The sequence below is a fragment of the Sapajus apella genome, unplaced genomic scaffold (genome assembly GCF_009761245.1).
Source record: "Sapajus apella isolate SASKATOON/1434 unplaced genomic scaffold, GSC_monkey_1.0 scaffold5, whole genome shotgun sequence".
In the NCBI taxonomy this organism is placed as follows: domain Eukaryota; kingdom Metazoa; phylum Chordata; class Mammalia; order Primates; family Cebidae; genus Sapajus; species Sapajus apella.
The window spans coordinates 25,629,308-25,651,629 of NW_022436945.1; the positions used below are offsets into that span (position 1 = coordinate 25,629,308).

Genomic DNA, 22,322 nt, shown 5'->3' on the forward strand with positions numbered 1-22,322 from the left:
ACACACACACACACACACACACACACACACACACACACACACACACACAAAACAACAACAACAACAACAACAAAAGAAGAACCAGCATGGGCAACATAGAGAGACCCTGCCTCTACAAAAAATAAATAATAATTTTTTTAAAGCCTGGGCACAGTGGTTCATGCCTATTATCACATTTTGGGATGCCAATGTGGGCAGAATTCTTGAGCTTTAGAGTTTGAGACCAGTTGGGCAACATAATGAAACCCCATCTCTACAAAAAAAAAAAAAAAAAAAAAAAAGCAAAAATTAGCTGGGTGTGGTGGTGCGTGACTGTAGACCCAGCTATGTGAGAGGCTGAGGTGGGACAATTACTTCAACCCAGGAGGTTGAGACTGCAGTGATTCATGCTGCACCACTGCACTCTGGCCTGGGCAACTGAGTGAGACCCTGTCTCAAAAAATAAAATTAAAAAAAACTTTTAAAATGTAAATGTATACATCACAAAATATATGAATGTGATACCACCACACACATATTAGAATGGCTAAAATTAATGCTGTCGATATCAACTGTTAGAGAATATGTGGAATAATTAGAATATTTAAATACTGCTGGCAGCAAAAAATAAATAAATAAATACTGCTGGAAGGAATATAAAAGGGTATATCCACTTTGGAAAATTGCTTGCATTTTCTTATAAAAATAAACATTCACCAAACTTCAAAGCCCAGCTATACCAATTATATCAAAAATACTGAAAACATATGTTCACCGAAAGACCTGTATACAAATGGTCACAGCAGCTTTATTCTCAATAACCAAAACCTTGAAAAAACTCAAATAGACAATAAGAAGTAAATGATAACAAACAGTGGTATATGGATCCAAGAGACAACTACCCAGCTTAAAGAAAAAGACTACTAAAAAACCTAATAACCTAAATAAATCTCAAAAATCATCATGCTGAGCAAAAGAAACAAGAAATAATAAATACCATCATGTATGGTTTTATGACAGGGATACATTCTGAGAAATGGGTTGTCAGGCAATTTCATCATTTTGTAAACATCATAGAATGTACTTACACAAACCCAGATGGTACAGCCTACTTCACACATAGGTTATATGGTGTAGCCATTATATTCTTAAGGGACCAATGTCATATACGTGGTCTATCACTGACAAAAACATCATTGCCTGGTACATGACTGCACATTCTTCCAGATTCTATATGAGCATGTGAAAGAGGGGTGGACTGTGTAAGGAAACTAAAAAACTCTTATAAGTAACAGAATTTCTCTGTTTCTTGATTGTGGTAAAAATTTCATAGGTTTACACATCTTTCACAACTTATCAAATTATATGCTTTAAACGATTGTAATTTATTACATATACATGTTACCCCAAAATGAGTTGTTTAAGAATGAATTCAGCGCTGGGTACAGTGGCTCACACCTGTAATCCCAGCACTTTCGGAGGTCGAAGTGGGCAGATCACCTGAGGTCAGGAGTTTGAGACGAGCCTGGTCAACATGGAGAAACTCCATCTCTACTAAAAATACAAAAATTAGCCAAGTGTGGTGGTGCATGCCTATAATCCCAGCTACTTGGGTAACTGAGGCAAAAGAATCACTTGAACCCTAGGAGGCAGAGGTTGCAGTGAGCTAGGATCATGCCTCTTCACTCCAGCCTGGGTGGCAGAGTGAGACAGCATCTCATAAATAAATAAACAAACAAATAAATAAATAAATAAATAAAATAAAAAATAAAAATGAATTTAGCAAACTTACTATTAACAGAGTTGACATATAAACATCAACTCCATCCCCAAATATCAGTAAACAAAACAAAACATTAAAATGGTGCCATATAGTGTGAGAAATTAAAAAAAACTACCAAAACCTAGAATTAAATCTAGCAAAAGATTTGCAAAAATGCAATTAGAAAACATTACTGAAAAAAATATAGAAAAATCTAAATAAATTTAAAAACATATGAAAAACAAGATATTGCAAAGAGGACAATACCCTCTATATTAATTTGTAGAGTCAATGCAACCCTAATCAAGAGTTACTGGGAAGGGTGTGTATGTGTGAAATTTAACAAACTGATTCTAAAATACATGTGAAAAACAAAGGACCAACAATGACAAATTTTTTAAGAATACAGTGAGAAGACACAAGCTACCAGGTTTCATGATTTATTATATAGCTATGGTAATTAAGACACTATATTACTGATAAAAAGGGTAATAGACTATTGAACTAGAATTGAGAACCCACTTAAAGAGACACAGTTACATGGATGGAGCTGGAGGTCATTTTCCTTAGCAAACTAATGCAGGAACAGAAAACCAAATACCACATGTTCTCCCTGGTAAGCAGGAGCTAAATGATGAGAACATATATGAGAGCAAAAGAGGGAACAACAGACACTGTGGCCTACTAGAAAGGGGAAAGTGGGAAGAAGGAGAGGATCAGAGAAAAGTAACCTTTAGATACTAGGCTTAGCACCTGTGACACAAGTTTACTTATACAACAACCCTGCACATGTACCCCAAACCTAAAATAATTTCTTGTTAAAAAGGGAGATTCAATTGTCATTTCAACCAAAGACAATCTATAACAACAAGGAAAGTATGGTCATTTTAAAGACTAGATCATCTGTACATCTACATTGAAGAAAATAAAGATTTACTACTGAGACAGTACACAGAAATCAGTTCAAGGTAGATTATAAATCCCAGTGTAACAGGCCAAACAACAAAGCTAGAAGATAAAAATAGAAGATCTTCATGTGCCCTAAGACATAAAAGTTTTAACTCTAAAGGAAATTACTGGTAAATCTGACTAAATTAAAAAGAACTCTTATTCATTAAAAAGTCACAATTAAGGAACATAAAAGCAACATGCAGAGCAAGAAGATATACTGTACAAGCGGTTTATACCCATAGTTTATCAGTAACTCTTAAGAACGAATAACACTTAAGAAACACAACAAAAAAATGCAATTTAAAACAACCAAAACCCAAATTGGTGAAAAATCTGAAATGATACTACACCAAAGAAGATAGAAATGTAGGAAAAGGTCAATAAACAAGCGCATAAGGTATTCGACCTCACTAGTTATCACAGAGTGCAAATGTAAACTACAATAACACTATACATGTATCTACATGGCTAAACACACACACACACACAAATGTTGAGGATATGAAACAAGAGGAATGCACATACACTGTTGATGGTAATGCAAATTCACACAACTACTTCATAAGAACCATTTTGCATTATCTACAAAAATGGAAAATATACATATCTTATGACACAGCAATCCTGCTCCTAGGTCTGTACTCAACAGACATGCATACAAACATGCCTCAAGAATAACCACCCAAATGTATGTCAATGGGCAAATGGATAAACAAATTGGAGATTCACACAAAGAAACACTATTCAACAGTAAGAACAATCTGACATGCAACAACACAGATACATCTAAAAAACATCATACTGAATAAAGATGTCAGATGCAAAGGATTAACTGCTGTGTAATTCCATTTATACAAAATTCTCTAACAGGCAAAACCAACTCATAACGAAATCAACAGTTGCCTGATGCAGGAAGTAGGGGAATTTACTGCAAATGGTTACAAAAGAATTTTGGGAAAAGAGAGGATAAGTGATGGGAATGTTCTAAATCTTGATTGTTATGGTGGTCACTGAAAATTAGTCTATTTTACGTGTAAATTATGTCAAAGTTGATTTATATGTATATAAACATATCTATATTATAAGCAGGTATATATATACACACAAATATATACATAAAATATTAGATAAGATAGAAAATATGAAATATCAAATGAAATTAAGAATGGATATTATGGCATATTCATACAATTAAATACTATACAGCAGTAAAAATGAACAAACTATAACCACAGGCACAAACATGAATGATCCTCAAGGTTAAGCAAAATGAACTTGAAAATATACTCACTATAAGACTGCAATTTTTTTAAGATCACAAAATGGACAAAGCTATACTGTTTGGGTCCATACCTAAAAGGTAAAACCTTTTTTAAAAGCAAGAAAATGATTACCACTAAAAGTCAGGACAGAAGTTCTCTTTGGCAAGGAGAGGCACAGAATTTTACCAAAAAGTTAAAAAATAAGCCATCCTTTATTTGTTCATTATCTCTAGATTCTTGATACTTTATAAAAGTGTAATTGTTTCCTTACATTTGTATACTACTAACACAAGTACAAACTACTGATTTGAACCCTTGAGTGGAACAGTAATCAAATTTTGTACATCTTTGGTAACCTGAATTAGTAATTTATATTGCTAATTCTTGGTGAGCATTTACAATATGCCAGATAGGGCTCAGATTTTTACATATAGGCACACGTGTGTATATATAAAGTCTCTCTCTCTCTCTCTCTCTCTCTCTCTCTCTCTCTCTGTGTGTGTGTGTGTGTGTGTGTGTGTGTGTGTGTGTGTGTGTGTATATCTACAAGGGATTGCCAAATCTATCAATTTATCAACCAAGTTCAGTTGAACTGCTGCAGATGAAAAATTAGCACAAATATAGGCAGCAAGTTGTTTTGAAAATTCTTGAGTAGCAACTTACATTTTCATTTATCTACTAATAAATTATCACAATCTTTCTTATATTCTAACACCTATTATGCCCAAAGCAAAAAGCAAATTGCTTTATATATCTACAGCTTACATTAATTTCTTTTACATATAGGCACACATGTGTATATATGACTCTCTCTATATATATATACACACACATATATATATGTGTATATATATATATAAATGACTCTCTCTCTATATATATATACATACATATATATGTATACAAATGCTCAGTCATCCCCTGCACAACATTTTGATCAATGACAGACTGCACATATGACAGTGATCCAGTAAGATCATAATGAGAATGAAAAATTCCTGTTGCCTAGTGATGTTGTAGCCATTGCAACATCACAGTACAACAGGTTATTCATGTTTATGGTGATCCTGTTGCAAGCAAACCTATTGCACTGCCAGTACAGAATAGTGTATACAATTATGTACAGTACATAATACTTGATAATGATAAATGACCATTTTTCTGGTTCACATATTTACCATACTTTTTATCTTATTTTAGAGTGTACTCCTTCCACTTTTTTTTTTTTAAGGTGAGTGTAAAACAGACTCAGTCAGGTCTTTCAAGTGGTATTCCAGGAGAAGGCATTGTTATCATAAATGACATTTCCATGCTGAAGACCTTCCAGAAGATGAGAACATGGAAGACCTGAAAATTTGTAAGTTTTTAAAAATTAATTAAAAAATTAAAATAGAAAAATGCTTAGAGAATAAGGATATGAAGAATATTTTTATACAACTGTATAATGTGTGTTTTAGCAAAGTGTCACTAAAAGAGTAGAAAGCTTAAAAAATGAAATAAAATTAAAAAGCTATAATAAGCTAGGGTTAATTTATCATTGAAGAAAAAATATTTTTAAATATAGTGTAGCCTAAGTGTACAGTATCTATAAAGTCTACAGTGGTGTAATGTCCTAGGCCTTCACCTTCAGTCACCACTCACTTAACACAGTAAGTGCCCTATACAAGTGTAATATTTTTATCTTTACACCATATTTTTACTGTATTAATATCTACTACTGCTTTACAATTTCCTACAGTATGCAGTACAGTAACATGCTGTACAGGTTTGTAGCTTAGGAACAACAGGAAATATCATATAGCCTAGGTGTGTAATTATACCATCTGGGTTTGTGTAAGTACGTCCTGTGATGTCCGACTAAGGACAAAATCACCTAATGGCATATTTCTCAGAATGCATGGCCATCGTCAAAGGACTCATGCATGTGTATACACACACATATATAGTATATACATTAAAAAATACTAACAAGAAATAAGATTATCTGCATTTTTGAAAAAAGGTAAAATTGGCAAAGAAAAGGGTTAGATCACTTACTCAAGTTCAGACAGCTCCTAAGTAACTAATCTGAAATCCAAATTCAGGCAGTCTTGTTCCTCACCCATGACCTAAGCTACAATGCTTAACTTAAAAAAAAAAAATTTTTAATATTTTAAGTATACCCATTAGTGGTATTTTTAAGCAATATTTTGTGGGTTTTACCAATAAAAAAATGTGAAGAAAAAGTTTGTGATAATTTGCACTGATTTCCTTGTTTAATATCTACCTACAAGGGATCACCAAATCTATCAACCCAAGTTCAGTTGAACTGCTGTGGATGAGAAATTAGCACAAATATAGGCAGCAAGTTGTTTTGAAAATTCTTGAATAGCAACTTACATTTTTTATTTATCTACTAATAAATTATCCCAACTTTCTTATATTCAAATACCTATTATATTTCTTATTCCTAACACCTAAAGCAAAAAGAAAATATACCTACAGCTCATATTAATTCCTTGTATCAGCCCTATGAGGTAGGACTTGGTGTCCTAATCCTACCAATAAAGGCAGGAAGTTCTCCCAGCCCAAGTCCCACAGCTAAGAAGAGGAAACCCAGGATTCAAGATCAGCTTTTTCTCTTCTACTATTTTACCACCAGTTACCTTGAAAACTGCTTTTAAAGTTGAAATCTAAAGCGTGTTGATAAGACGTATTAAAAACCGACCAGTAATCATCATTCTCTCTTGTTGCTATACTTTTATGATGTTAGCCAAGTTACCTAAAAGCTCTGAACCTGCTTTCCACATTTATTAAAAGGGAAAAACCCCAGGGCTTGCTGCCTAGGAATATTACGATTAATGAGATGATGCTTTTACAGAGCATAAGGCAGTGACCTACATAGTAATAAAAACTTAGCAAACAATGTTATTTTTATTACAGAAAAAAAAATTGTTGGTCCGCCTGGTAAACCTAATGTGTGCATTTGTTTCTTAAAGTCCTCAAAATAAACACTCTATATTTGTAATAGTGAAAACTGTCAACAGCCTAGGAGAAGAAATTTTAATAAAATACAGCAGTTATTATATAAAATACATATATTGATGTGAACACATCACAAAAATAATATTCAGTGAAACACAAAACTACAAAAGAATATCATTTCCATTAATCAAAAACATCTACAACAATGCTATTACATCTGTAGTAAATGGACAAAAGCATGCATGAGAAGGATAAACACCAATTTCAGAATATTGGTGACTTCTAGGCACAAAGGAAGGAGGCAGAAAAGTTAGCTGAATTTATTATCTCTCAATAAACTAAAGTCTGGGTCCACTATGGAAATTTTTTTCATTTTTTTAATCTAGATGGGATTATATGGTAACATGTTATTTTCCATAATCTGTTTTAGTTTCTTTTTTTGAGACAGAATCTCACTCTGTCGCCCAGGCTGGAGCGTAGTAGTGCGATCTTCGCTCACTGCAACTTCCACCTCCCAGGTTCAAGCAATTCTCTGCCTCAGCCTCCTGAACAGCTGGGACTGCAAGCACCCGGGACCACACCTGGCTAACTTTGTATTTGTAGTAGAGAGGAGGTTTCACCATCTTGGCCAGGCTGATCTTGAACTCCTAACCATGTGATCCACCTGCCTTGGCCTTCCAAAGTGCTGGAATTACAGGCATGAGCCGCCACGCCTAGGATATTTTGCATATTCTTATGTATGTTTGAAATTTTCCAAATTATAAATAATTTTGTCTTAATGTTTGTGTTGTGGTATTCAAACAATTTTTTAAATATGACTCATACTATAATTTCTGACCCGGACGCCAGAATTACTAGCTTAACTCCAAACACTGAGAAGGTACCTCCTTCTTACTCCTAAATTCCCTAAGAGTCATAACCTCGTATCTTTGTATTGCACCCCTTTTTCCCTTCCCCTCAGTGCTTTGGACCAACAAACTAACCCTTATTGAAAAAATGCCCCAAGCATCATAAACATATCCAGGTATATATGTGATTGTTGATGAGTACAGAAATCATCTCATATGTAAATAAGCTTGGGAAATAAAGCATGTATATATACAGCTTGATTTGTGGAGTTTCAAAAAAGGAAAATTTTTAAATAAAGCTTTATTTTAGTAAGTTAAAACTTATGTTCGAGTAGAAATAATGCTTTAAAACCCCAAATAATAAAATCTAAAAAATAAAACGCAAATCAAAAATATCAATGATTCTGATTGATGTTAACTTCGTAATGCTTTGTTATTTTCTCCATGTTGATTATATTATTTTTAAAACCCTAAATCTATTTCCTCTGAAAATAGAGGGGATTTTCTGCAGATGTTCAGTTCTGATGGGCTGACCTACTATAAACAGCCTTTACCTGTGGAATGTAAGGCCTTTGAAAATACCTAAATTCTATTACTTATATAGAGAATTAACAAATTTCTATGCAAGTAAAGAAAAACTATTGTTGTGAATAAAATTGTGTCCCCATCCCAAAAAATTCATGTGTTGAAACTCTAACCCACAGTGTGACTGTATTTAAATTAGGTAAGTAATTTAACTTAAATACACTCATAAGGGTGAGGCCCTATTCCAATAGAACTGGTAGCCTTCTAAAAACAGAAACCAGAGATGGCTCTCTCTCACCCCAGGAACTGAGGAAAGACCACATAAACAAACATCAAGAAGGCCACCAACTGATAGCTAGTAGAGAGCCCTCACCAAAACCAAAGGATGCTAACACTTTGATTTCAGACTTTTAATATCCAGAACTGCTAAGAAAAATTTCTGTTGGTTAAGCTGTCTGGTCTACGGTATTTCACCATGGTAGCCGGAGAGACAAAGACAACTATCCCTGGTACCAGAGTTGAAACGGTTTGTTTAAAGAACCTGAATATAAAAGAAGAGAAGGTAATGAGTAATATTCTGATTATCAAAGAGAATGTTCTGCCTACCTACAGGTTTTACTTTTTAAAATATTTTTAATCACTAAAGTTGCCCAGAAAAGCAGTGACATAAAGGTTAATATCAAAGATACCCCTTTATGAACTAGACTAAGACAAGGCAGCCAAACCAAAAAATAATTACATGGCATATGTGGACCATCATTTCACAAAATATTAAAAAAGAAAAAATGCAGCTCTCACAATTGATAATAAACTATAGGTCATTCTAGAGTGGAATTTAACACACAATCATTAGTCAGCAGTTTAACACTGCCCTGAGGTTTTCATAATCTCTAACTAAAACAGACAAATCTGAATTTGGAAAGCATGAAAGTGGGTTAATTACAGCATAGATCAATAATGTGAAACTTACAATACAAATAATTAAGTCTCAATTTAAGAAGTTTTAAATAGCATCCTTAGGATATGAATAAATGTTCATTACAGAACTATTGCAACACATAAGTTTACAATACCATCAATTTTTTTAATCTACTAGAAAAAAATTCAATTTTATACTTTTTTCAAACAAGACGGATTTTATTTACAAAAATAAAATATAAATGTAATGGCTTTTTAACTTTGAGAGATTATTGAAAGGATATCCTCATCTTCTAACAATAAATCTAACTACCATTTAGATTTAATTATTCAGATATTCAAGTCAAAATTTAGCAAATATTAAGCCTTTTCTCATAGTATTTAAAAAGCACTTTAAGAGAAAGGAATCAAAATGTTAGGATTGCTAAGTATTTTTCTACTGTAACGTGAAATGTAAAATTTTCTTGGAGATGAAAAAGACTTGAAATCCTTCTGTACATTTCTTATTCAGTGCAGTAAACAATTGCTTATTACTTTTCTGTAGTTTTTGCTCATATATATTTTTGGCATTACAATCTATAAAACGGTGTCATCCATTTTGAATGTCTATGTATATACAAAGGGAAAAAAATCGAAGATTTTTATTTTTAATAAAAATTTCGAAGAACACTGGAGACTTCAGGTGTAGATTTCAAACTTTTGAAAAGCCCTCAAGGAGTCAACACAGCACCTCAGTTTTCTAATAGTTGTACCTCCACAACAGTGCAGCTTTGCACATCATCCCCTTCCCACTACTTCTGCTTCTTCATTTGCCATTCCCCCAAAACATTCAGAGGCACTGCACCTTAAAAAGAAGGCTTTGAGACCTCTCCCAAGGATAACACAGTTGCATGAAAAATGCATAAAAATCATTAAACCGAGGAGGAAAAAACGTACTTCCCTCAGTAGCTGTGAGATTCCTTCCTGCCTGGGGTACTAAGATGACTCTGCATAAGATCACAGGACACACCTACAACTCCCGAGGCAATGTGGGATCTGCTTTCTGCTTGGAGGGCTCCCAGGGACTAGCCGAGCCTCCAAGAGATGGTGATAAGGAAGGAGCTGGTGCTTGCAGTCTAGTCCTGATCTGGCTCTCAAGAGATAGTTCAAAAGATAACCTGAGGTTATTGTCCAGGCCAGCCCTCTAGAGAAAAGGAGCAGGCAGGAATTCAGGGAAGAACCCAAGTCTACAACAAAGAATAAATTTGACAGAACATCAATTCTACCAATTTTGTTGACAGGAAGGAGGCAGGGAGGGCACATGTCCAGGAGAGAAAAACGAAGAGCCCTATGTCAGAAAAACACTTCAAAGTTGGCATCCATATTCATTTGTATAACTGTATGAAATGTTTAGTAATTACATTAAAACACAGGGCATAAAGAAATATTTTTATTTGGTATATGAAGGAATGCACTAAATATCATCTATAGGTGTTATTACTTGATTAAAGAGAAACTCACATTATATAACCCACAGTTTTATTTAAAAAGTCATATTAAAACAGTTTAAAATCATGCAATTACTATTTGCAACATAGGGAAGGAGCACAAGGAAAAACAGACAGTGAAGTCTGAAAATAATTTATTTGCTCATTACGATCTGAGCACCACAAAAGCACTGTTGCTATTAACTACCATAATCAAAGAAAAGAAAGATTAGGATATGTAATCTGGCCTAAATGTCACATAAAAAAAAAAAAAAAAAACAGTGCTATGATATAGCTAGCACTAAATTATTGGCTACTAATTTTAATGTTTCCACTCTCAAAGACTCAGTTACAAATTGAATAACAAGCTTTTCATATAATACAAAGCTTACATTTATAATAAAAGAGTTGAAAATATACCACTCTGGCATATTGACTATTTTGAATAAAAGGCATTTCATCCAAATGTTGGAAAACAACATGTATAAAAAGAGCTGATCTTCCAGTCTCCTTAAAAGCAGAAAATGAAATTTCCCTGAAAGAAATTAACATCTTGTCCTCAAGGACGAGAAGTTGAGGCCAAAGAATTCTATACAGGCTTTGTTAAAATAACTTATCTTTTTAGCCTCCCCACATAATTTAGCTGGTTTTTTACAACTTACTACTCTTTTTGCAGTTCATTATTTAATTGCTTCACTCTAACTGCTTATTTGGATCTTTATCGGGCTATGAGGATTCTCCTGCCACATAAAAACTCATATTACTTGTATGAAATAAATTTGTATGCTTATCTCCTGTTAATATGTTAGAGATCAATTTATATCAATTTAATTTTTAGACCCAGCTGGGATCCTAAGAAAAAAGAGGTGGAATTTTGCTGCCCCTATACAACTAAATGAGTATCAAACGATTCTCTGTAAAATTCATGAAAATTAGCACAGACTCTTTGAAACTTAAACCAAATCCTTCTGACGTGAGAAGATCCTTTCTAGCTCCCAAAGGGATTCAGTCCTGGCAAAGATGCAGTTTTAACCTGAGTACACATGGTAAATGAGTCTGGCATGTCAAAAGCGTCTGCCATCTTGATTTGTCAGTTTTCATTCACTTTCTTTTAATTATTCAAAATTAGCAAACTATTTTAAAGCTAAAGTGTCATACAAAAATGAGTGTTTTTATACAATCCCAATAAATAATCTAATTCTTATATAGGCAATCAACATTTTCGACAGTATTTACTCAATGAGTGGTTAAGAAAGTGAGATCTTGAGTCAGATGCACTGGTAGGAAATCCTACTTCACTACCCATGTGGTCTTAGGGAAATTAACCCAAGGCTCATTTACTTCATAAGAATAATTAGCTTAGTGACCTAACAGGGTCACTAATTAGAACATTAGATAACCCCTGTAAAATTATAAACCAAACTATCATTTAATAGATGGTATTAGTTGTTCAATAAATGTGTTTAATACATGACACTATAACTATTGATTTCCTAGTAAACACCAGACTTTACTATTGGCACTAGGGATGTCAAGATAAAGACAAATTAATTAGAACCTCTGCCATCGAAAGTTTATGCTCTAACAGGAGATACATATATTAACAGAGCCTTGTAAATGGTCAAGTTTTCTCTCACAAACACTAAATTGCCACCTTTTCTCTGGCAAACACTATTTGCACTACTATTACCAAAGGTACCTAAGGCCAAAGTACAGATTCAAAGGGAGGAGGGGGAACAGCAGACTTATCGGGTGCGGGAAGAGGAATCCTGCTGAACTCCAGCCCGGAGCCTGTGCAGAAAGTGTGTAAAGCATTTAGTGCCACTACAGTGACAGTCAAACTTGAACAGCCTCATGTCTCTCAGTAGAGAGACAAGTGTTAGCTTTTTTTTTTTTTTTTTTTTTTTTTGAGATGGAGTTTCGCTGTTGTTACCCAGGCTGGAGTGCAATGGAGCGATCTCGGCTCACCGCAACCTCCGCCTCCTGGGTTCAGGCAATTCTCCTGCCTCAGCCTCCTGAGTAGCTGGGATTACAGGCACGCGCCACCATGCCCAGCTGATTTTTTGTATATTTTTAGAAGAGACGGGGTTTCACCATGTTGACCAGGATGGTCTCGATCTCTTGACCTCGTGATCCACCCACCGTGGCCTCCCAAAGTGCTGGGATTACAGGCTTGAGCCACTGCGCATGGCCCAAGTGTTAAACTTTTAATGGGAAAAGCGATATCCTATTCCAACCCTGGAGAAAACCACAACTATTTTAGGTATAACTTTGAGATTCATAAATTCTGAAAGTTAAAGCTGATGACTTCTTTTGCTATGAATTACCTCCTCCCTAACTGTTCAGGTAATCATCCCGTTACCTCGGGATACCAATGGCTTTCTAACTTGGTATAAGAACCTATACTGGTAGCGCCCCTCTTTGGGGTCCCAGAGATCTGGTCTCTAGTGAGCCTAGCTTCATGTTGAGCTGTCTGTCACCATCTTTTCACATGTGGCTTCTACATGAGTCACCGTATCCCTCTTTCCATCCTTCCCACTGAGCACAGTGACCAGCACAAAGTTCAACAGACATGTGTTGAATTACAGCTTGGTGCCAAGCATTGTGCGAGGCAGCAGAGATACAAACATTAAAAACATGTCCCTTGTCAAATAACATATCATCTAATGGGGAGACAGAGTCAACATTTCAAATATGAGAACTGCAATATAGAAAGACTACAATACTAGGTGTGGAGAATTGGTATGGAAAGGAATATCCAGGTAAAATTAAGGGAAGGGATGTTCCCCCAGTTAAATAGGAAAAAGGTAAATAGTCCCAGGCATTATAAGCTGCAGACTCTGGGATATGACGTACAATGGAATGAGGAAAATGTTTTAGCAAAAGGGTTGGTCGAATAGGTAAATGAATATAGTCAAATTTAAAAAGGAACACTGAAAATACAATTGTTAAAAATCACTAAATTGCCTCAAATTGAATACTTATAGCTTACTGTAAAGATTCTTACCTCCCAGAAATTCCTTTTGTTGACCCTGGAATCTCTGGTACAGGCCGATGTCTTAGCAGAAAAGATCGAGAGGGTCTTGAAACCAACTTGCTACGACTTCTCATAGGTGCTAGGATTGGTGATGATGGAACATACAAGTCATTTACAATCATTTCTCCTTGAAACTGAAATAATGGGGATGGTGGTGATCCTTCTAATAATCCATTTGTACCATTTCCAGAATTTGTTTCTGATGTTGAACAGCCAACAGAAGAGAGGCATTCAGAGTCTGAATTAGGGAGCTTGCTGAGATTTTCTGAGATCCGATTAACTTGTTCTGTTCGTTGTTCTTCATTTGTGTGATCCACAGTCTTCTTTGTAATCAGAGATTCTATTTTAATATTTTCACTACCAAATAAATAATCATTCAAAGAACCCAAATTCAGGTGTGGTTCTTCTGAAGTGGGGAAGTCATGTTTAGGAAGAAACAGCTTATCATCTGATGGAGAATACTGGCTTCTTTCCACATTTGCATCATTTTCTTCAAGATTTTTTGTAACAGTCTCCAACTGCGGTGGGCTAGGTGTCTGAACACTACTAGAATCAGAAAGTTCAATGCAGATATTCTGATCAGAAGATGGAACATGGTGATCCTTTGAAGGGTCATCATTCTTCTTTGTTTTGTGAACATTTGCATATATTGGCATATCTTGCATTTTTGACAAGAGTATCTGTAACTGTTTAAGTATCCGCCTACGGTGACCTGTAGGTGATATTCCAATTTTCTGTAGCAGGCTGTCATTTATTGCTGCACAGTCCTTCACAGTAGTAAAACCAGACTCATGGAAACGTAAGAGATACTGCTCCAAATTAATGCTCATTAGGAAATCTTTTATATCAACATTTACTTCACTGACTGAGGACATAATGGTGGCTTCATTACTAAGTTGAGTTATAAAATGTGGCACAATGAGATACACACACAAAAAGATGCACTTCTCTACTGCCTCTTCCTTTGACAATTGTGACAGAAAAGTTTCTTAAAATGTTATTTTCTTCACAGTGACTGCTTTATGTGATTAAGCCTAGAAAAAAAGTAAAAAATAATTAGGATATTTTAATCATTAAAATCTACTTTCATATTATATACTTTCTCTGAAGAAACAACAGAAATTAGGACATTAACTTTCACTCTGCATTTGGAATATTTGTGCATTGCTTTGCATGCCCTAGAAAACCAGTTTCTCAGTAAGTGAAGGTACAGGACAGAAATGCCATGGCAGTATCAAACTATGACTTTCAAAAAAGTGAAAAAAAAGATGCTGAGATACATACAGAATGAACATATATCAAAAATTTTATTCAACTTCTTAATTAAAAATGGGGGAGTCAGTAAGTCAGTAAGATTGGATCCAAGAGCATTTGTGGAAGAGATTTATATAGTCGATCAGAAAAGGCTATTGTTAAAATATTAGAATAGGACAGCTAGGTTAGATTTAAAACTGTTTAATGTCCTACAGAACAATAAGCCATAACATTTGGGGTTGTCTTTTCTACTGGACAAAACTCTATAAGCATAAGGTAACTTCTCAGTGTCTACATGCTACTCAAATAATAAATAGCCAAGTCAAGCACAAGAATTAAAATTGGGATTCAAATATCTCTACAGTGGTCCTGTTAAACAATATTCCCACAAAGGTACTGAAAGAATGCTCTTTTGACATTGAAGTTTTATGCAATTTTCTTAACAGTAGCTGAATATAAACAACTTTCCCTTTCACTGCACTTTCTTTCAAATACTTATAAAGCAGTTAGAATATATTTCTCAGTCCAATAATTTTCATTTCATAAAAGCAGGAAGCATTATATGTAAACAATAGTGATATAAAAGATATGACACTGAATAATCGGCTAAGTCTTAAATACATTAGATAACAGAAAATATGCTAATATAAAAGGACAAGGTAAAGGTTTAAAGGTCACATGTCCTCCAACGTACACAGCAGATTCATGAAGGTTTATTTTTCTCCCAAACTACATAATTAAACTTTTTTAAAAAGTCCATTTTCCCAGATGCTAATTATACAGGTGTGTTCAGTTTACGAAAATGCATATGTGCAAATTTCTGTACATTGTGCTTCAATAAAAAAGTACAGAATAGGCATGACACATATATACTAAAGTAATAAAATGAGACACACCCAAACTAGGAAAATTGCCCTGAGCAAGCTTTGATGCAGTGCTGGAAAACCTCTTGAGCTAGCTCTATAAAATGCACTACTTGGACTCTGCATATGCTACATGCCAACTGCCCATATGCTACTGCTTCAAGTATTTTAAAATATCAGCAAGCAGTAACGAACAGGTATAGGATAAGAGGGAAAGTGTGCATCTTCTTCAGAACACACTGCAGAAGCAGAGAAATGAAATTACAAAGCACTGATAAAAGGCAGGAAATATCTTTGTCAATAGGGCATCCCAGGGTGACACCTAAAATGCTAAAATGTCACACATAAGGAAAAGTTACACCTCAACACCACATAAAAACTCAGTTCTCAGATAAGCCACTCTTATTCTACACAATTATTTGCAAACAAAGGTATTCTCTATTTTTTCTAGCATTATCACAGGATGGAAATAATTACTGCCAATGGAGCAACAGGTGGACACAATGTATTCACCCACTTTAAAATTTAAAGTGGCCAATAACTTAAGAGGATTAGAAGCACTTTCCTTCTGGAGTAGAAAAAAGCTATAAAAAGTCATACTTTTGCCTACCATTCTCCACAAAAACTTTAATAGGACAAAAACAATTTTAATAAAATATATATACACACACACCAAGAAACCTCCTGATCTTTCCCTACCCCAAATCTAAAGCCTAGAATGCACTCCCAAGTACACCCTTGTATAATCCACCACATTCAAGGAAGCAGGTGAGCTACCATATTTACTCCTTGCTACTGACGGAATTATGTCCTCCCAAAATTTGTATCTTGAAACCCTAACCTTTAATGTGACTGTATTTCAAGACCAGGCCTCCAAGGAGGTAATTAAGGTCAAATGAGGTCATCAGGAGGGAACTTGACAAGATTAGTTTCTTATAAGAGACAGAAGAGAGATTTCTTTCCCCCAACCCCCAGGACCCTATGCATAAGGACATAGGGAAAAGTTGGCCATCTGCAAGCTAGGAAGAGGACTCTCACTAGGAACTTTATCAGCTGACAAATGGATCTTGGACTTCCAAATGTCTAGAACTGTGAGAAAATAAATTTTTGTGGTTTAAGCTAGATGGCCTGGGGTATTTTGTCATAGCAGCTCAGCTAATACTCTTCTCCATCTGCACTGCTTTTGCCATGGTTCCAAATCTCATGACATCTTTTGCCTGGATTACTGCAATGGTCTCTGAACAAATCTCTCAGCCCAGACTCCATGTATCAACCAGTGAATTATCAAATACACAAATTTGGCATATCACTCCACATGCTCAACAAGATAAAGTTTATGCTAATATTGTTTATAGTGCCGAATCACATTTTTGTCTCTAACAAGAATAACAGCAGGTACTATTGATGTAAACAGCAATTATGTGTCATACACCATACTCATATTTCCTATGATGCAGGCACTCCTATGTACCAACTACAAGCTCATATTCAACCCTTGCCAAACCTTCTACCAACATCTTTCATTCACTTCAGTCCATTCTTGTCAATTATTTCCCCAAGCCAACAAGCTGTTTAACAGCTCCATACCTTTTTGCATATGGTCTATCTGCTTTCCTAAGCACCATTTAAAATTATCAATAGGCAGGTATTATCTCCTCTGTGAAGACTTTCTATCAACCCCTCAAAATAGAATGAATTAATCACTCCTTTCTCTACATATATCTATATCTACTATACAAGAGCTTTGCAAAGCACTTGGAACATGTTTAAGAGATGAGAGAGAGAGACAGGCTGATAAAAATGGCAGAAGTGATTGAGAGGCTCATTGTATTAGTTTTTTGGTATGTGTGTATGTACATTTGTTTTCACACGCAGAGCCCTTTCCTTCCTTTGGCATATGCATATATACTTCCTAGGTGGTCAAATCAAATAAAGATATACCAAAAGCTCTACCCAAAACCATCTATCTCTGCTATCATTCAACATGCTGAATATGGTTAATGAATCTCATTCCCTCTCATGCCATGGAACAGCCTCCCTCCCACAGCCCTACAACCCTCCCTGCACTTTAATGTTAACTCTGTCCTCCAATTACCTGACATTTTAATTGTCTGAACACCCAAGGCTGTACACAGATCCAGTTCTTTCCTTAGACATTCTAGCCCCAAGCACATAATCAGATACATGGAGATGAGCATGCCTAACTATAAAATTCCAGCATGTGAAAGCTCCTTAATATGAAATTGAAGCCCTCCAAGTTTTGACCTTCAATTGTAGTCTATGGTATGTATGCCACACTCTAGGTCAGTGACCCTCCCGATACTGATCTGTAGATCTTCTGTACAGCAACAACTGCTGTAGGTTCTAGCAGTCTACACTTGTAATGCCCTCCAAATATAACTGGGAAATGTGACAAAAAGTGATAATTAAAATTCTAAGGTCTTGATGCTTCCCAAACATGCTTTATACCAGCCCGCCTGAGCCTAAGTTCATCACTGTTCTCTTCTTGGATAAAATCCCCCACCTAACACGTTGCACACAAGTTTGTCGTCAGACTAAATTAAAATCCTACTTCCTCCACTTTCCAGCAGTGTAAACATAGACCCGTATCCATGTCAATGTCTCCATTTCCTTTCCCATAAAATGGAAACACTCCAGGGTGGTACCTAGCACTGGTGAAGATTAAATGAGATAATCCATCATAAGTGACTTGCACATAGCACCTAGCACATACTGATGCTTAGTAAACATTGACTTCCATCACTATAATTATTTTTACCACTATAGTTATTATGTCCCCACAGTTAAATTTTCTATTCTTTGAGGTCTGAAACACATTCCTTCACAAGAGCTCTAGTGAACAAGAAATGCACTCTCTTCTCTGTATTCCTACATTACTTACTTCATAGACTGTTGTCCTAGTCCGTTCAGACTGATTTAACAAGATATGAATGCTCTTAGACTTACAATGAAGTCAGGTCCCAACAAACCCACTGTATACTCCAAGTATTATAAGCCGAAAACATGTGTCTGACTGGGAGCCAGGGCTTGCTGCCACCGTCCAGCATCACTAGAGAAGTGTGGTTTCTCCCAAATGCATATCACATTCACTCCATCATAACGTGAAAAAGTCACAAGTCAAACCATCATAAGTTGAGGATCATCTCTACCTTAGACTGGACAATTAATAAACAACAGAAATGCATTGCTCACAGTTCTAGAGGATGAAATGAACAAGGTCAAGGCACCTGCAGACACCATAGATAATGTCTTCTATGTCTCCTCATGTGGAAGAAGGGTAAGGGGCAAACAAACCAGCTCCCTCAGGCCTCATTTATGAGAAGACTAATTCCATTCACAAGAGCTCTGACCTCACGACCTAATAATCTCTCCCAAACCCCACCTCTTAATACCATTCCCTTGGGCAGTCAGTTTTCAATATACAAATGGGGAGTCACGGGACACATAGATTCAGACCACAGCAAGTGTTTAACTATTTTCTGCTGCTCCACAGATAGTGCAATATAAATGCCAAGACTCTGAATCCAGACAACTTGTGTTGAATTCTAATTCCTCTCCTTACTAGCTTTATTATCTCGTGTGAGTATTTAACTTCTCTGTGCTTTAGTTTCTTAGTCAAAAATAATGGGAGTAATATTAGTACCTACCTCATAGGGCTACTATGAGAATTATATGAGTTAATACATGCACCACACTTATAACAACTGGACATTACAAATTCTAAATAAGTATTGCCACTATTACTATTATTTTAACATAATATCTGCCAAAAGGATAAACCCAGGGAAGCTGTACAATAAATGCCAATTACTTGCTTATTAACATGGTACATCATGTATATACAGTACATGTTTAGAGAATGTGTAGACAGTTGGCGTTACAGGCATGGCTGTGCATTTGCCCATGATATCCTGACCTATTTCCGTGAGGCAACAAAAGGGAAATAACATTTAGGAGCATCTGCTTCATGTCCAGCTTGCTGTGTCACTCAATAAACAGTACCTTGTTACTTTATTGTACTATGCCTTTAAACTATATCCTGAATTCAATAACTCTCACTATCTATCTCCCCTGCTCACATCCTAGTCTAAACCACCATCATATCTCTCTTAGACCACTGCAATAGCCTCCTAGACTGATACTCCTGATTCTATCCTGGCCCCCTGGCCCCTACACAGTAGATTCTCACTACAGGGGCTAGAATAATTAATGTCATAAGAAAAGCCACAACATATCACTCCCTATGACTTCCAAACGTAATCTTCCCTGACATTCCCCCTCTATCACTTGACAGCCTCAGGGCTAGCCTCCTTTTCTGTTCCTTCCTCAGACCTTACCTCTTGATCTTGTCTCTTTCCAACCTTCTTCACCGTATACCCATGTCTCAATGCTCACTCCATCTCTTTGGTATGTCTCTGCTCAAATGCATCCTCTTCAGAGAGGTGATTCCTAATCTACGCTATACAAGCATGCTTTATGACTCAGCATCCCTTTTCCTTGCTTAATCTGTCTCCATGGCATCTACTACTGCTGATATCCGTTGACTGCTCCAAGAGGGCAGGGATCTTGTCAACTGTTCACTGCTCAGCCCAATAAATGTTTGCTGAATAACTTCTTCCTGGCTTTGTGACAAGAAGTGGAAAGTACACATTATTTTAAAATTTTGTCTATTTAAGTTACCAAGATAGTATGGAGATTGATTTCAAGCACAGATTTCTCCAATTCATCTAACCACTAATGAAGGTCCTCAAACAGGAGTTCAGTGTGAGGAGCGGGGCAGGAGGTGTCAGCTAGAAACATTCTAAACCGTCTGCAGGACTTTTAAAAATGCATGGGTTGGGTCAGGCTGGGTGTGGTGGCTCATGCCTGTAATTGCAGCACTTTGGGAGGCTGAGGTGGATGGATTGCTTGAGCCCAGGATTTCCAGAAAAGCCTGGGTGACATGACGAAACACTGTCTCTAACAAAAACACACACACACACACACACACACACACACACACACACACAAATTAATTGGGTGTGGTGGTGCACACCTGTAGTCCCAGCTACTCAGAATGCTGAATTTAGAGGATGGCTTGGGCTCAGGAGGAGGAGGTTTCAGTGAGCTGAGATTGCACCACGGAATTACAGTCTGGGCAACAGAAAAAGCCAGACTCTGTCTCAAAAACAAAACAAAACAAAAACAACCTCATGGGTTGGACAAGCTTCCCCCTCCTAACGTCTCAAATAAGGAAAACCACTACGGTAAGCCCCTCCCAGACCCCACCACCACCTCCCATTACTAGTGGAGCTTTGTCATCATTCCCCTAGTTAAACAAGGAAAGCAAACAACTAAAAACCATGGGTTACTTCATTAAACCACGATGTCATTCAATATTCAGTACTGACAACTTCTAGAACCACCTTCGCCTGGCTATATGTTACTGAAGGGAAAACAGCATAGTACAATCGAATCAGTCCTATGATCAATCCATTAAAACAAAAAGAGAGCATACCAATAAAAACTCAGAAACACATTCTTAGCACAATTAGAAACTTTGTGAGAAAATAGGCTTAATAGCAGTCACAGAGAATCACACAACTGAAAGAAAAAAGCTTAAAAATACAGATTTATAAATTAGGTTGCTAAATGAATAATGAAACTGCAACATTATCAATACAAGCTTTACAGATTCCAACAACAATGAGAGCTGGCTGTATTCCAGAATAGTGGTTCCCAATGGACTGGAAATATATCCCTTGATTAGATTCAGAGATATGTGAGAAAATGCTTTTGCTGGTTTTAACAACTAAGTGACATCAGCAGACAGAAAAAGTGACTATGACATTTTGCAATAGCACCCAGGTAGAAAATTCAGGTGTGATTTTTACTTCTTCAACTCTCTACAATTCATCAGCTCCCCATATGGTACTCAACACTATAGATGATAAAAGAGAAAAGTGTCCCCGCCTTCAAGTGTCCCTGCAATACATCACTTCAGTTTGATGTGCGCCCATGAACGTGGCTAAACCCAGAAGTCTACATACATTTACATTTTACTGCCCAAGAGTCAAGAGGCAATGACAAATTAAGGGAGAACGTCCTTGTCATTTCTACATAAACCACTGGTAATATAGAATTTAGTTTATTAAAATTCATTGTGTATCTATCATTGCAGAAAGACAGCTCATGCAGGGCTACAGTACAGCTGATATAATGCAACAATATGAAGCCAAAATCAAATAATCAAATATTATTTGCTAATACACTTATTGTGGAGAAATCACTAATTCCTTAGAAAGCTGCTTATAGTTAGTTCAGCACGTTGTCCATATGGACAACGTGCTGAACTAACTATAAGTAGTTCAGGGTACAGGTCTTATAGAAGTCCACCTGATATGATTTGGATGTTTTTTTCCCTCCAGATTTCATGTAGAAATGTAACCTCTGATGTTGGAGGTGGGTCTAGTAGGAGGGCACCTCCTCGTAG

The 22,322-nt window shown here is 36.1% G+C and overlaps 1 protein-coding gene across 5 annotated transcripts in view; it reads right to left on the reverse strand.

The window, feature by feature from the left end:
- Positions 1-22,322, reverse strand: part of ARAP2 (ArfGAP with RhoGAP domain, ankyrin repeat and PH domain 2) — a 183,938-nt gene that overhangs the window by 153,999 nt on the left and 7,617 nt on the right. For all 5 annotated transcript variants that reach the window (XM_032273755.1, XM_032273753.1, XM_032273757.1 and 2 more), the window contains exon 2: positions 13,683-14,746. In XM_032273755.1, the coding sequence (XP_032129646.1) occupies positions 13,683-14,587 (905 nt within the window). In that variant the 5' untranslated portion in view covers positions 14,588-14,746. The remainder of the gene's footprint in view (positions 1-13,682; positions 14,747-22,322) is intronic.